Source organism: Notamacropus eugenii, chromosome 5 (assembly GCF_028372415.1).
Source record: "Notamacropus eugenii isolate mMacEug1 chromosome 5, mMacEug1.pri_v2, whole genome shotgun sequence".
NCBI lineage: Eukaryota > Metazoa > Chordata > Mammalia > Diprotodontia > Macropodidae > Notamacropus > Notamacropus eugenii.
This window is the reverse complement of record NC_092876.1, coordinates 65,382,854-65,399,845: the sequence shown is the minus strand read 5'-3', so window position 1 is coordinate 65,399,845 and position 16,992 is coordinate 65,382,854. Positions and strand designations below refer to the sequence as shown.

The 16,992-nt window shown below is 46.1% G+C and overlaps 1 protein-coding gene and 1 non-coding gene across 2 annotated transcripts in view; one reads left to right on the top strand and one right to left on the bottom strand.

Moving 5' to 3' along the window:
* Nucleotides 1-16,992, bottom strand: part of CLIC4 (chloride intracellular channel 4) — a 94,961-nt gene that overhangs the window by 25,179 nt on the left and 52,790 nt on the right. Inside the window, exon 3 of the mRNA XM_072609356.1 lies at nt 3,004-3,129. Coding sequence (XP_072465457.1) covers nt 3,004-3,129 — 126 coding nt within the window. The remainder of the gene's footprint in view (nt 1-3,003; nt 3,130-16,992) is intronic.
* LOC140509419 (U6atac minor spliceosomal RNA) lies at nt 1,603-1,727 on the top strand. Its single transcript, XR_011968738.1, has one exon. It is a non-coding gene; the product is annotated as a U6atac minor spliceosomal RNA (small nuclear RNA).

Here is a 16,992-nt window from a genome sequence, read left to right as displayed (position 1 = left end):
TTTGTCTTCTTAGGGGCAGCTAGGTGGTGCAGTGGATAAAGCACCAGTGCAGGAGGCAGGAGGACCTGAGTTCAAATCTCACCTCAGACACTTGACACTCACTAGCTGTGTGACCTTGGGCAAGTCACTTAAGCCCAACTGCCTCATCCTGGGTCATCCTCAGACATCTTGATGAATATCTGGTCACTGGATTCAGATGGCTCTGGAGGAGAAGTGAGGCTGGTGACCTGCACAGCCCTCCCTCACTCAAAACAAAGTCAAGTGCGAGTCATGTCATTATTTCTCTGATGGCATGGTCTTATTCGGCAACAAAGGATGAACACACACAACGTACACTTGTCTTCTTACAGGAGGGAGGGTGGAGGGGAAGGGGAAAGAAAACAATGTTAAAAATTATTTTTATGTGTAATTAGGGGAAAATAATGTATGTGTGTGTGTGTGTGTGTGTGTGTTAGTGAAAAGCCTATTCTAAGAAATCACCTGTAACTAGGGAAAGGCTGTTTCAGTTCAGTAATGAGGTCACAAGTCCCACTGCAAAAGACTGAAGATTAAGTAAGAAAAGAAGCAGAAGCACCAAGTGGAGACAATTAATTAAGGAAGAGGAGCACAAGGCAGTAAATAACTTAAGGAGAAGGTAATGTCTAGAGAGCATTTTTTTAAGGCTGGGGAAACTGGCTTGTCTGCAGGCCTCAGACAGGGAAGGAGTGAAGAACACAATTCATGATCTCTCCCTTAAACCCTCCCCACCTTCCCAGTCACCACAGAGGACACCACCACCTTCCTGGCCCTTGGGCTCCCAAGCTACGGGTCACTCTCTCTCAGTGCCTACATCCAAGCTGGTGCCAAGGTCTCCCCTACCCTCCTCTCTCCTCTGACACTGCCACCACCCTAGTGCAGGCACTAGACCATTGCAATGACCTGCAGGTGGGTCTGCCTGCCTCAAGTCTCTCCCTAATCCTATCCATTTCCCCCCCCATTCAGCCACTAATGTGAGTCTCCTAAAGCACAGATTTGATCTATCAACCACCCACCCCACTCCCCAATAAACTCCAGTGGCTCCCTCTCTATTGTCTCCGGGATCAAATAGAAAATGCTCTGTTTGGCATTCAAAGCCCTTTCTAACCTAGCCTCCTCCCACCTTCCCAGTCTTCTCAAACCTTCCTCCCTGACCCATGCTCTTCCATTCAGGGACCCTGGACTCCTGACTGCTCCATAAAGAAGATCCTCCATCTCTGGGCTCTGGGCCTTCTCTCTGGCCATCCCCTGCCTGGACACCCTCCCTCCTCTGCTTCATCTACTGACTGCCCTGGCTTCCTTCAAATCCCAACTAAAATCCCTCCTTCAGGAAGCCTTCCCCAGCTCCTCTTAACTCTAGTGCCTTCCTTCTGGTAATGATTTCCTGTCCATCTTGTACAGAGCTTGCTTTATCTGCATTTGTCTTCTTGTCATCTCCCCCTTAGACTCTGAGCTCCTCAAAACAAGCACTGTCTTTTGCCTCTTGCAGTACTGCCAGCCCTTAGCACAGTGCCTGGCACATAGTAGGCAGTTAATAAATGCTTACTGATTTGACTGACTGAAAACTGGAAAAAGGAAACATGACTGAAGAGGTAATCACGGAGAGGTTAACACTCCCTTTGATAAGGACAAGGGAGATCCTAGTGGCCTTTACAACACGTCTATGGCCAAGGCATTGCCCCCTACACTGTGGCATGTTACCACGTTCATCGGCTAGAGGAGATGGGAGAAGATGGGCTACGGTGTATACGTAGTGGGGTTCACCTTGTCAAGGAGAAGGGAAAGGAAGAAGAAAGGGAGAGATAATGTCAATGGACTCTGAAACCCGAGACGAACGGAGAAGGGGGAGGCTGTACAGAACTGACTCCATGTTTTCAGTAAAGTAAGAGACAAAGCCCTTGTCCGGGGGAAGGAAGAGATGTAGAGGGGTAGAGTAGGAGGGTGTGTGGACGGCTGGAGAAGAGAAGAGGCTGGGAAGCCATACACCCCGAGCTTGGACACTGAACGTTTTAAGGTCCCTTTAACAGCCTCTGGCCTGAAGTCCTTGATAGTTCTGATATTTTACATTTTAAGGTCCCTTGCAACTCTGACCATCTACATACATTCTCAGGCCCCTCCCAGCTCTGACTTTCTATGATGCTATTTGTTAATAGCACTAATAAAACCCTTGTTAGAGAACACCAAAGCTATTACCTAAGTTAAAGTCTGAAATCATCTATGGATTTAAATTATTCAGCTGAAAATGAAGTACCATATACTAGGCAAAGGAGAGTCAGAGATAAATAAATCTTGGTCCCTGCCTCAGAGCTTATTATCTAGTAGGGAAAAGAGAAGATAAGACATGAACACAAATACATATATGGGTACACATAATAAAAAGGTGAAAGATGAGATGAAGAAGACCACTTCCAGCTAGAGTGAATTATCCAAGAAGAACGAACCACAGATAAAACTGGGATAATACCATATGCATGACCTTATTAAAGGTTAAGTCACTTTGTGATGTTTAAAGCACTGTAGAAGGCCAAGTGATTACTGCTGTGTGATGGACACCCCCATCTGCCTGCCCCACTGGCACTGCCCCCGCCCCCGGACTCCATTCTGAGCCTGCCTTTACCTCACGCTTGGGCAGGTTCTTCCCTCAGCCCCACGTGTTCCCACCTTCCCCCCCTCCTGCCCCTCTATTGGCTCCAGCCAACCCTCTTGACATGGCTCATTCTCCCACTGTCTAAATCTCAGCTCAGACAGCCATTCAGTTATATTCAACAGAAAGTCAATACTTTGGCGGGAAGGCTCTTATTTACTCCTAATATGATCACTGTTCAAATAATTTGGCATGCACATTAACCAGATGTCTGTTTAATGTAGCAGGAGACAGGATTCTCTTCTTCTAAGACCAGCTGTTCCATTTAATCAATCAAAAAGAAAAAAAAAGGAAGAGTGAACAGTGGCACGATTTCCACACGTTATTTTTCCTTTGATACTCACTTAGGTGGGCATAAGACTTCCTCAAGGAACTCCTCGATCTTGTTCACATCCGTTTTGACTTCACTGTTGAAAGTTATAAATGGTGGGTGAGTCCCTGGAGCCAAATTCTGCAGGTCTGCAGGTTTCCTAGTGGCCCAAGAAAGGGAAAAAAGAAAGTGTCAAAACCTCATCATTCCTTCTTTCAGTTAGAGAGTAGGAATATTTTTCAGTTCCCTAGAAATTGGTTCTTGTAAAGAACACTAATTAAATTACACAATGATAAGGTGAAATTTACTTCTTTAATTAAGCAAACTGTCTCCAGCTTCGCTCATTTTAAAAACAAATTTACGTTCCAGTGAAGGAAGTACATTATGAAGGTGTGATGTTTTTCATTATAGTGAATTTTCAGGACTGAATTGATGGTTCTAGTGAATTTCCCCCAAAGCACTTTATTGCACACTTGTGTATGTAAGCGTTTCAAGTCCTATTTACCCTCATCGTCCCACCATTCGGTCTAGCCAATGCCTCACAGTCATACCTTAGCAAGAAATGAGAAAACTTTGTGAATTCAGTCCTCTACTTAGGATATGCTGTTCATATCCCTTCCCAAATCAAGAAAACAAATATTTTACAGAATCTAGTCTTCAGCTCCTTTTTTTAAAATTGAAATTTCTATCATTTTCTTTTACTTTCTATTCACTGCCTTCAACTATGACTTTCATTATGTATGGTTTGAAATATTATGTGGTTGCATATACACATACATATAGACTGTGTGTGTGTTTGTGTGTGTGTGAAAGAAGGAAGGAGGGAGGGAGGGAGGGAGGGAGAGAGAGAGAGATTCAAAATTAAAAAGGATCTTGGAACACAAAATGTTTTAACTGGAGGGAACTTGAGAAAGCACCCGGTCTAAAATCCCTCATTTTACAGATTAGGAAGCTGAGGCTTATGGAAGTTAAATGACTGGCCTAAGGTCAGACAGGTAAGTAGCCAGCAGAGGTGGTATGACAAATCTAATGCTAAATTATGGGAAAAGAGGAGTCTTGGCTTTAGAAAATAGAGGAGCCTTCCAGGAACACTATTTGGGAAGCAACATGAAATAGTAGAAAGAATCCTAGACTTGGCAGCTCAGAGACAGGAGGAGCTCCATCCCCAGCCTCCGGGCAGTCCCTTCATCTTTCTGATCTCAGGCTTCGTCACCGTGATCTGGCGGAAGGAGAACTGGATTGGGAACCCAGAAGGCATGAAGTAAAATGGGGATAATAAAACACGACAGGATTTTCGTGGTCAAAAGTACCAGGAGTCATTTATTTTTTTCATCTAAATTATTTCTTTAAAAAGTTCTTTCTGGTTCTAGAGCTTCTTCTTCTAGGAAAATGGAAATGATACTCGTGCCACCTACCTTTAAGGCTTGTTGGGTCACAAGGCATTATAAGGAATACTTGTAACGACAAAGCACCGTGTAAATGTAAACTTATACTTAACTGGGGGGTGGGGGTAGTCAGAAAACCACAGGTACTCTAAAGAGGAATAATCTGCTCCTGCACATCCAGGGGCATTTGCAGCTTGTTAACTCTGCTCTCCCTTCCCTTGACCAAGAAAGGGCAGCACAGCTGTGAAATTTCAGCCTAGACATCACGGGCTTGTTACTTTCATGCCCTCCGGGTCCCCCCTCCCAAACAGACATATACGCAAGTTCTTTCTCCCTCAGGGGAGTTCAGCTGTTTCCACTCGCATCGCTCGCACGCTCCGTGGCTCTGGGAGTGCTCAGGCACTGGTCAATAGTCCAGAAATTCAACCGCTTTCAGCTTTTCACTTTCCTTAGCTCAATATTCACAAGTGAGAGAGGTTTTGGTTTTTGGGTTTTTTTAAAGGGAGGAGGAAGGGGGTGATAATGAGAAAGGAGAACAGTACTTGGGTGAAGCTAAGGGGCATCATTCATGTCAAATAAAGACACAGAGAACAGAAATCCCATTCATGTAGGGGCTGATTCTGGAAGGGTCCAGGAAGTTTTGTTTTTGAATGTGCAGTAGGAACTACTTCTCACACACAGTCTCAAAACACTTTATCAAACTTGTTCAGTCGGAATCATAACAAGTTACATCTGCCCATCGTTTTATGACAAACTGAAAGGTCAATAAAGCTCAGAAAGCCAGAGTGAGGCAAAGCAAGAAGCCAAACCATCCCTACAAACAGCCACACCCTGCACTCGCCGAGCAGCACTTCACTTCCTCAGGGTAAGCTTCAAGGCAGGTAAATGCACATTTTATCCCCATTCTACAAAACTCAACTCCTTCTCCTTTTCCCAGACCCTCCCTTGCTCCACACTTCCCTATTCCTTTCCAGGGCACCACCAGCTCCAAGCCCAGGCATCAAGCTCAGCTTCTCATTCTCTCTTCCCACAGCCAATCTGCCACCAACACCGGTCAAGTTTATGTCCATCACATCTCCTGTATGTGCCGCCTCCTCCTCTCTATGGCACTGCCACCACGCTGGTGCAGGCCCCCACCATGTCACGAAGGGACTGCTGCGATATCCTTTTGGATGGTCTTCCTGCCTCTCCCCATTCCAATCCAGCCTCTAATCAGCTGTCAAAATAATCTTGCAAAAGCACTATGTCATCCTACTACTCAATAAACTCCAGTGATTCCTTATTACCTCTAGGTAATATCAACTATAAAACCCTCTGCTTGGCTTTACCCTTCACCACCTTGCCCCCTCCTCCCTGTCCAGTCTTCTATGTTCCTCCCCTCCAAGTACTCGGTGATGCCAGGTCACTGGCCTCCTGGCTACTCCTCAGACAAGGCACTCCTGCTCTTGGCCCCAGGCATTTTCCCTGGCTGTCCTCCACTCCTGAACACTCTCCCTCCTCATCTCCTCTACCTTCCCTCAAGTCCCAGCTAAAATCTCATCTAATTCAAGAAGCTATTTCTGATTCCCCTTAACGACAGGGCCTGCTTTCTGCTCATTATCTCCAATCTAACCTGTCCAGACCATGTTTGTGCTTAGTGATTTTCATGCTGTCTCCCCCATAACACTGGGACCTCTTTGAGAACAGGGGCTTTTTTTGTCTAGAATTCTGTGTATCCCCCACACTTAGCACAGTGCCTGGCACCTCATCTGTGCCTAATAAAGGCTTCCAGAATCAGAGTGATTGTGATAGAGGGGAAAGTTCAGTGAAGAGCCTGGGTTTCACAATGTACTAGCTTTGAGTCTCAGAGTAAGACACGTCCCTCTCTGCTCATCTGCAAAATGAGAACAGTAATACATACTTTAGGGACACCCTCGTATGAAGGTATATCTAGACTAGTTCTAAAGGCCTCTTCTGGGCACAGTGCTTTGCAGGACACGGCAGTCTTTTACAAAGTTGGCTGGACCCCGAGGGGCCCTCATGTCCAGCCTCCACCTGAGCTTCCCAAGGCAGCCCATGTGATTACCAGACAGAGCTCCCTGGCAGGGAATCCTTCCTGGCACCAAGTCTACACGGGCCTCTTTGTTATTTCCACCCATTCCTATAGGACAGCCCCTCAGACATATGCCGTCCTCATACCCCAGCCAGCCCTGAGGTTTATCTTCTCCAAGGTAAATGCTCCCATGTTCCTTTTGTGGCACAGACAAAGGACAGTCACAGTCTGAGTTGTCCTGGTTGTTGGTGTTCAGTCATTTTTCAATCCCTTCCGACTCTGCCACTTGGGATTTTCCTGGCAAAGATATTGGAGGGGTTCAACATTTCCTTTCCCAATTCATTTTACAGATGAGGAAACTGAGATCAGCAACAGGGATGTGACTTGCCCAGGAACATACTGGTTGGAAATATCTGAGGCCAGATTTGAACTCAGGTCTTCCTGACTCCAAGCCTGGCACTCTATCTAGCATACCACCTAGTCACCCCTTGTCCCAGTTACCCAGCTCATCAATCAATGTCCTTTTTAAGCTGGGCAGTCAAAATGGAACCTAAGAACTCAGATATGGTCTGACCATGGCAGAGGGCAGAGAGGCCGTGCCCCCTTTGTTTCTGGAAGTCATCTGTGCTCCTCAATGCGGACCCAGCTTACTATAGGACATGGCATGTATGCAGGTAAGTAAATCTCAACAGAAAGTACAATCACAAGTGGGAAAATCCAAGAAGACTTCACGGTGTAGGAGAGAGCCCTAGAACTGAGTCTTGAAGAGAGAGAGAGAAGGGTTCTTATAAGGAGGATATATGTACATTCCAGGCACTGGGGGCAGACAGGAGACCAAGCTCTAAATCGGGAGCCATCTAGAAGTGCAGGTGGGTTGGAATGACTAGAGCATAAAGAGACATAAGGTAAAATGAAGCCAGAGTAGGGAGAGGAACCTTAAACTCCAGCTTAGGTGGTCCCTACCTACTGATACAAGAGAGGCCCTGAAAACAGGGGAGGGAGATATGGTCAGGCCCGGGACTTGGGAAGATGATCCTGGGGCCGATATGGAGGATATCCCGGTAATGTGCACATATGTGTTTGTCTTTGGTTGCCGAAGAAGACCATGCCATCAGAGAAATGATGACATGACTTGCACTTGACTTTGTTTTGAGTGAGGGAGGGCTGTGCAGGTCACCAACATCACTTCTCCTCCAGAGCCATCTGAATCCAGTGACCAGATATTCACCAGGATGACTGGAGAGGATGAGGCAATTGGGGTTAAGTGACTTGCCCAAGGTCACACAGCTAGTGAGTGTCAAGTGTCTGAGGTGAGATTTGAACTCAGGTTCTCCTGACTCTTGCACTGGTGCTCTATCCACTGCACCACCTAGCTGCCCTGGCATCCTGGTAACAGGAGAAGCTGGAAGAAGAAAAGTCAGTCAAGAAGTTACTGGAAGAACCTCTTGGTGGAAGGTGATGAGGAGTCAATGAATTCACCCGAGCTCTTTGAGGATCCGATAAAGCAACTAGGAATAGTTCTCCTGAAAGAAACAAGCCTGGGGGTTGGGGGTGGGGTCTTCAAGCATCTAAAGGACTGTCATGAGGAACAGGGACCTAGACATGCGCAGACTGGCTCTAGGGCACAGAACTAGGAGGAAGAGGGAGAAACTGGCAACAAGCAGTTGTAGGCCTGACCTAAGGGAGAGACTTAGGTATTAAGGTTCTCCCCTCCTGCGATCCAAGGGGTGGGGCTTCAAACAGGCTGGATGGCCATTTCTGCTTCTGATATTGTGGAAGCAAATCCTGTTCAGATACAGGTTAGATCAGAAGGTATCTGTTTCAAGTTAGAAGTCTTTCAATTCTGAGATTCTGAACCTCAACAGGATTATTGTCAGGGTCAAAAGAAAGCACTTTAAAACCTTTAAAATGATACAGAAATGTGAGTTATTGTCATTAGTGTCTCGATTAAAGACAGGGAGCAGAACCCAAAAGCCTTGACGTAAGAGCACAGCTCCTTCCCGTGGTCCAGTTGCTTTGGTTTTTAAAATTCTAGAAGCAGTAAATTGTTCTTTTCCTTCTGCTTTGGTTCTGGAATAAAAGAAAGGAGAGACTGGGGGTGGGGAAGAATAGCCAGAGAATGAGGCAGGAAGAAAGGTTCAAAAAGGTTGCCAGAAGTGGAAGAAGAGGGAAAAGGATGGGGGAGGGGAGCCAAAGTTAGAAAGGAAGAAAAAAGAGTGGGGGTGGGGAGGGAGGAGGGGAGAGCAATGGGCAAGAGTCGTCACCTCAATGACAACCTGGCTCAGGGGTGTTTCGGGGGGCGCTCTTCCAAAGGTCCTGTTTCAGCCTTCTAAGGAAAGCCTAGTGGTAGGTGACTAGTTCTCCAAATGACAAAAGACAGACACTTAACATAATGTAATGGTGATGTTTTCAATCCTAATTCTTTCACATCTTAAAAGCAAACCCATTAAAAAAATAGATATACAAACGAGTTAACGGAAGCCTGCATTCAAGGACTACTGCGCAAAAAAACACTCTAATTCTATTGCTTGAATCACCATCTATCCAACCTTGTGATTCCAGTGACCATACTGAAAAGAGGTCTGTTTCAAAGGGATCAAAATGTATTTTGCACTTGTCTCTTCCAAGTTAACTTTTAAAGGTGTTAACTGATTTTAGCCAAATTCAGCACTCTACTGCAGGGACAATAAATGCCACTATAAAGATGAAAAGAATGAGAGTTCCTGCCTGGAAGCTGAGAATCTATAAGCACGATATGCTCTAGAATGTGATAAAGAAGATGGATCTGGACAAAAGTGAAGTAGGAAAAAGGGGATGATGCTTTATGCTGGGAGATGAGAAGAGGTGGGCTTCATGGCAGAGGTAACATGTATAGAAAAGGATTTCTATAGGCAGGAGCAAGGAGGCAGACCCCTCCAAGAAACTGAGAAAGCCTATGCAAAGATGTGAAAATGGAAGGTGGGATGCCAAGCTGGAGAAAGGCTGGGAATGAAGCTGCAGAAATAGGACTCCAGAAGACCTCAGATGAAAGTGCCAGCCACCACAAGTGAGCATCATACCTGAGAGGAGGCAAGCATCCCCAGCACAGCACGGGTGCTTGTGTGATTCCCTGACTCAATTTATTTGTAACAAAGGAGGGTTCTGTCTGAGGGGAGAGTGTCAGTGGGAAGGGACAGAGATGTTAGAAAGGGAAGCAGATCAAGAAAGCATGAAAGAAAAAGCCTGAAAAGGTATGGAGAGGCTTAAAAGCTGGGTAAGTTTTCATTTAGCCTATGAAGAGAAAGCCAGTGGATGTTACAGAGCAGGGGAGAAACGAGTAGCAAGAAAGAGGCCTGGAGAGGGCAATGTCCCGAGACCTCTTAGGAGGCATTGCAATACTTCATCAAGATCCCTCAATGTGAGCCTTGGGCCAGCCTCTTCAAAGAGCCTCCAATGACCTGTGAGACAAGCAGGCTGCTCAGGTCCTTCCTGGTCTTCCACTATGTGTATAGTCAGTGATAGCCTAGGTACTATGGTCACCAAGCATTCTCTAACACTCAGTTTTCTCATTCCAAGATACATGGTAACATTTGTTCAAATGAATATGGCAGTATTTATGCTAAAAAGTAAGGCTTTCACCCACTGTGGTGGCAGGGCTGAGACAGTGGAGGCCTCTCCTGGCAGAGGCTTGTTCTCTTTGGCCCCAAACAAAAGGGGGAAGCTGCAGGGAAGCCATCAAGAGAGACTCCCTGTCACTGAGAGCCGTCCAAGAGTGGGGGAGCTGCCCACAAGGCCCTCAGGTAGAGGCTGGTGACCCATCTGGCAAGCATGTTACAGTGGGAATTCCTTTCATGAATGGGCTGGACTCAAACCTTTCCAACTCCCAAACTCCATAATGTTAATGGAGATGACTTTGGCTAATTGGAGAGCAACATTATGTAGTAAAGAGGACGCTAGACCTCCCATCACTGCCCAGCTCAGCCACCTCCTCACAGTATCAATTCTGTCAAGTCGTTTCACGTGAGCCCCAGCCCCTCCTGGGCCTGCTCTGTCCTACATCAGATGAAGGAGTACACAGTTTTTCCCAGCAACTTTTTGTCCATCCATTAGGTAACAGTGTAATGGAACGGACAAATACTGTGCTTTAAGCAATGATGAAAAAAACATATTACAGAGAAAACTAGGACTCGTCTAAACTGGTGCAGTGACCTGAGCAGAACCATAACAGCTTAGAACCAAATACGCTGTAAAGAAAAACAGCTCTGAAGACGTAAGAGCTCTAAGCAGTGAGGGCACTGACCAAGGCTACTCCAGAGGCTAGAGGAGGAAGCGGGTGAGCACCTCCTAACAGGTGAGACTCATAATGCGGAATGAGACGTGCTCGTAGACAATACCTCTGCCTGCCTATGAGTACTGGTACAAGGGTTCTGTTTTTCTTTTTCTTCCTCCAGTTGGGCCCCTCCCCAAAGAGAGAAGAAAACAGAAGGAAGACCAGGGGAAATCAGAGAGAAGCAGGGCAGCTCTTACCATTTCTCAAGAGGGCAAATACCACCTTTGGACAAGACTGTCCTGACTGCAATTCCTTGTGGTCCTCCTTCTGTCTTTCCCCTGGGTAGGGGGGTAGTGATGGGGGTGGGGAGGGGATATGTACATGTTGAATTTATTACCTACTTCAAAAGAAAAACAAGAGAAACAATTTCATGTGCAATCTTTTATTCTACGGTGTATATGGAAATACTGATTTTATCTGGTGTTCAAGTTTAGAACTTAAGCAAATATAGAAAATGAGAGAGTTGGCCTGGAAGATCTTGACAGTCCCTTTAGGCTGTAACATTCTACGAAAATCTGGCTAATTCAGAAACGCTAACCAAAAACCTGAAATCTCATAAAGCAACAAACCATATAAATGGCAAAGGAGACAAAGGGCATGACTTTCAGAGCTGTTTCCATTAGGCTCCCTTTTCTCAGACTGTTTCTCATGAACACAAATCAACTCCTGAATTCTAACTGTGCTGGTGCTGTGTTACTGCTTATGAATACAAACCTATCCCTGTACATTAAAACCAATTAACCAAAGGTGACTTCACCAATCAGAAGCAACTACATTCAGAAGAGCAAAAGATGATGACATTTCTTGCTGAGACACTTAGACCCAACTTTACAGCTTTTTACTAATATCAGTAATGTCTCAAACAGTAGGAGGTGAGCCAAAGCTCCAGCAGGCAGGACCTGTCTTGGGCCTGGTGACAGTCACGAGCCAGGTCAGAGAGGAGAAGACGTCTGCATCGGCATCACTGTACTACCACATCAATGCCCTCACAGAGCAGGAACCCTGACACTGCCATGAACACTTTCTGTTGCAAAACACTGTCAAAGGAGCCTTGTGTATGGCTACAGGAAACTGGCTGTGTGCTTCCCAATGCCAGGCCCTAAATCACTGGTGACAGGGCCTGATCTTCTACAGGAATTCACTGTTCCAATCCCATCCATCAGTCATAAGCAGATGGAAACCAGAGCACCACATCTGGCATGAGAAGCCAGCTCCTACTGCCTTTTGTCTGAGTTGTCACAAGTTGACATGGTGCCGGCGCTGCTGTCCAAAAGGAGTCACTGATATCCAAGATGAGAATGGGGCTCTCTGGACAGCACTGCCCAGCTGGTCCTAATCGGAGAGAATGCTAACTGTTCCCAATGCTCCTCCTCCCTGCACAGGAAGGGTGCCAGGCTCCTCTTCCAGTTCTGCTCCCTAATTCTGAACTGCACCCCTTCTTTGTCACTTATCTATGCAAGAATCCCCTTCTGAAGTCGATGGGTTTTAGAGTGGCAGAGCACTTCACGTGCACTATTTCATTTCACTCTCAAAACAACCCTGTCTAGTTCAGAGATTATTATCCCATTCTACAGATGAGGGAAATAAGCCTCAGAAAGTGAGGTATCCAGGGCCACACTGCTAAAAAGCAGCAGAGCTGCGCGGAGGAGCCTGGTCCTCTCTTCCCTCTATCCCCTCTCCCTGTTCTCTGCCTCCCTGCTGGACTCTGGCCATGAGGAGAAGAGCTGAGAAAAGGCATGTGTGGAGCACTCCCTCCCCCACAGCATGCCAACCACTTCTGCAGTATGTGTAGATTTGGAATAAATACCATCCCAGGGACCCGGAACAGGTGAAAGCACAATGCAGACATTGTGGAAGCTATACACCCAAAACTGGATGGAGATTTCGAGCGTCGTTATGAAGTATGTTTGCTGGAGGTTTTCTGACTTCCCTAACAAGTGGCTGCACCTGAGAGAAGAATACAGCCTGTGTGCTGCCAAGCTGAAATCTCTCTGCAAGCCGGTCTGGTTCCATCTCACTGACTCTCCCTGTAGGGTTCGCACAAGAGAAAAGAATGCAATGTACTTTCCTGTTTGTCCCAGGAGTTCTGGGGGGCCGGAATCATGAGATGATCAGCAAGCAAACATCTCAAGTGGCTCTTTACATCCTCCTCCATAAACCACAAACTTCTGACTGATTCTAGCATTCAAGGCCCTGCCCACTCTGGCTCCAATTTATCCCTCAATATTATGTTCATGCTCATATCTCATACTTATCCCCTTACCAGACTAGAACTTCCAAGCCCTTGTTTTCATCATGCTCTCCCCTATATCTGTCCCTTTACTCATTCCCACATCAGGAAAGGATATTTCCTCACTCCTCCTCACCCCCACCCTTCTGTTACCCTTTTCCCAGCTCTCTCCCCAGGCCTCCCCTCTATAGTTAGCCTCCTTTCCCATATTATCATGCTTCACCAGCCCATTAGACCATAAGCTCCCTGAGAACAGGATCTAGTGTGTCTACCTTTGTAGAGATCCAGTGGATACTTCACAAAGGCTCAGATTGAAAACATCCTTCTTTGCACCTTAGTTCCTCACTTCAGAGGGTTCTGCCTCTATCCACCAGGGAACCAGTTGGGATGACAACAGAGCCAATGCATCCTAAGAAACACCTTAAAGTGATCACCACTTAAAGGCAGAAGCCAACTGGAACCTGACCCCTCTGCTGCAGAGACAACTGGCTCATGCACTGATGAGTCACTAACAGGATGTTTGGAAGTACAAGGGACAGCAAAGAGGAAGAGATCACTTCTCCCTCCAGCCTGTCCCATCTCTACAGCCCTGCCCCTGCAAAGAGATAACACTGAAAGAGGAGGTCTTTGTCAGCTTTGTTTCTGATTCTGCCCCCAAAAAAAAACCAAACCAAAAACTATTACTTCTTCCCTTATTCATCCTGATCAATCTTGACAAAAGAAGAAATTTTCTCATTAGTGATGGTGCACGTGTCAACAACTCTGAAAAAAAAATGATTAATTTCTTGTATATACAACAATTACCAGTCTGATCCTCATTTCTCAAAACCAGTGTAACTGATCCCGTAAGGCCATCCCTCCACCATCTCCCAGCAGCTCTTCCCTGTGCCCTGCCCCTTCCCCTACTCCCATCCAATCCCCTGGCCTTGAGAATAAGAAAAGCTAGATACAAATGCAGTTCTGACTCTCATTAGCCTGGTGACCTTAGGCAAATCACACTCCACCCTGAGAGGTCTCAACCTCCTTATCCTCTTCAAAGAGAAGCATCCTTCAACTCCCTATTGAAAGGGAAGACTCAGCTAAAAGGGACCACGCCCAGCCCCTAACTAAATGAAGACTCTCTTCTACTTCCCCTACAGCTCAGTATCCAGAGTCTGCTTGAAAACTTCCAGAGAGAGGGAGTGCTCTGCATCCACTTCATCACTGGACATCTCCTAAGTTTTAAGGATTTTTTCCCCTTTAGTTGCCCTCCCCCCAGCTTCTACCCACTGATCCTAGTTCTTTCTTTTAAGTCTGTCAATGGCATCCATCTGTGCCTTCTGGTGATACTAAAGATGATAAAAAGGCTGCTAATGGCTGATTTGGGGAATTTAAGGTACCCTGGAAGGTGGAAGGTTCTGTGTAAGGAGCTCAAGTGTGAACTGGATCACTGCCATGGACACTTGTCAGATAGAAAGGAACTAGTAGGAGAAAGGAAGGAGGGAAGAAGGAAGAGATGGAAGGAAATAAGCACTTTAAGCACCTCTTCTGTGCCGACACTGTACTAAACACCTTACAGATATTATCTCATTTGAAAATCAAAGCTCAAGTCCTGTACACCCTGGTACTGCCACTGAATCTGCTGAAAGTAGATAATATAACAGACCCCTAAGGGGTTAACACATTAATGGACGCAGGAACAGCCTCCACAGAAGAGGTACCAGCAGCCTCCCTTCTGGGCTGTGGGACAGCCCCACTACTTTTCTCGTCCTCTAGATCCTCAGTGATAGATATCCTGAACACCATTTTCATACGTGAATCCTCTCTGGTAACATGCCACAGCCTAGCCCATGCTGACCTTTGGAGTCACCAACAAATTTGATCCTTCTGAGATCCCGGTGCTCTAGACTTGCTGAAGCCCATCAGTGCTGGGAGAACTTTGGGTGGGCAGCACCAGGCAGCTGGGGTCCTGCAGCCAAGGGCAGCCTGGATTGCGGGCCGTGTCAGGGAGCTTTTGATTTTTTGAGCCTGTGATTCTCTGAGATCTGTTCTGCGTCTCAGTTCTCTAAACACAATGCGCAACACGAGCAGAAAACGAGGTTCAGATTTGCTTTTTTCTTTTTCATTGAAACAACTCCCACAAAAGCACTCAAGGTACCAGTCATGTTTATACTGGCAATCAAGCTAAGGAAACTAATTCAAAGACTCCATAGGGTTCTATGAATACCAGCAGAGTTATTAGCATAGACAGCAACTCGAAAAACATGTCCCACAGGGCCAACCATAGCTGGGAAATGATTTGTTCTTCTGGATAAGATGTCATGTGACAATCATTTTATCCACATGTAAAATGGATTTCTAAGAGCCCCGATACTCCCCATCAATCTCTTCAGGGGACTGTTTTTGTCTCTAACCCTCTAATGGAGCACTTATCCTTAAAGGCGGATTTCACCCACACACATGTAAAAAAACTCATATTTTTTTAACTCAAGAGATTTTATAAAGACATTTTAGGTTCTTTGTGTAGCACTTTCAATAATCCCAAAGTCCTCACTGATGCAAAAGTTCACCCTCTTAAAACCAGTAGTCTCCCCTGGTAATACTACCATGGCTGCAAATCATGGTCCACCATGATCTCAGAAAACCGAAGGGCCATATTAGTAACATCATCAATGATACCTTGTACCCAAGGCATGATGTAAAGGGTCTATCAAAGACACAGTTATTCAGAAAAGGCCAGTCGTGTATTGAAAATGAGGGGATAATGGAGGGGCATTGTAAAATGAGAAGGTCCAGGACATGGGTAAGATGTGCAGAGGATATGAGGACACATGGAGCAAGGAACCGTAGGGACAACCTCATGGTTTCCCTGGACCACTGGAGTAGTTGAGGCTACGAGATAATTTGTTTCTCTTAAATAATTTCACTGAATTTGGATTTTAAAAGCAATACAGAATGTATGTCAAGTTTAGCTGCTGCTTCACTTTTCCTGTGAAGATCACATTGTGTTTAAGAGTTACTTTTGAGTGTATTGAGAAAAAGGAAAATTTCCAAAGTGAAGAATTTGGGGAAGGAGGGGGGAGAAAGGTAAAGATGCTAGAAAGCTCCCCTTCCCCCAGTCCAGCATTCTCTTGTGTTAGAAGTGTTTGTGCAAGTTCCCTGGCACACAAATATGCCCCTATTTTAGCATCAACTAATATACCTGAGGGATGGAGAACACAAAGGCCAGTACAGCCAGTACAGCATTATTCAAATGTCCGTGCTAAGGCCACGTCCTTTTGGTAACCGTGGATTTCTCATTTCAGAATTCCTGGGGCAAGTAGCACAATTGAGCACTGTACGCAGTAAAGCAGCTCATTCACAGTACAGTCAACTCACTTGCTCCAGGCCAAAAATGGGATAGGAAAAATCCAAGTATTTTCAGACGCAGTCAGGGCGTGTGCCTGGCAGCAGGGTCTATTCTTAGGAGCTGTACTGGGACGTTTCCTTTTGGGGCTGGGAGGCATCCAGTTCAGACACAGATGCACAGTGGCCACATCAGTGATAGCCTTCCTTTAAGAGCTCCACAATGACGCCATCCCACTCTGGGAGCCTGCAGTTTAACACTCGTTCTTTTTCCCGTGGTGCGGCACAGACCCCAGCACACGGAGCCTAGGCTCAGCCCTGTGTGACCCCAGCTAAATCACTTCCCTTCCCTGGAGGATCCACTTGCTCTCTGCATCTGAGCCATTCCCCACACACACCCCTAATGCTCTATGGAGGTTTTTCTCTGATGCACCTCATAACCTCCACATTTTCTCATTTGGTAGCTGCCTTTTATTACAAAGGCCCATCAGAGTCCTTCTCCATTTCTACAACCCAAGTTTGCCTTGCTGTGAAAGGAGGAGCAACTTCGCAGGACTCCCAACAGCAGCATCAGGGAAGAGCATTAGGCGAGTCAGGGCAACTGAGTCACCAAAATCACTCCCATGAAAATAAATTCCCTGCAAGCCATCCATCCTTATCCATCTGCTGTAAATAAAATTCCCACCTCTGTGAAACACGAGGGAAGAAAGAACATCATGTGAAGGACAACCTGATAATAGGAA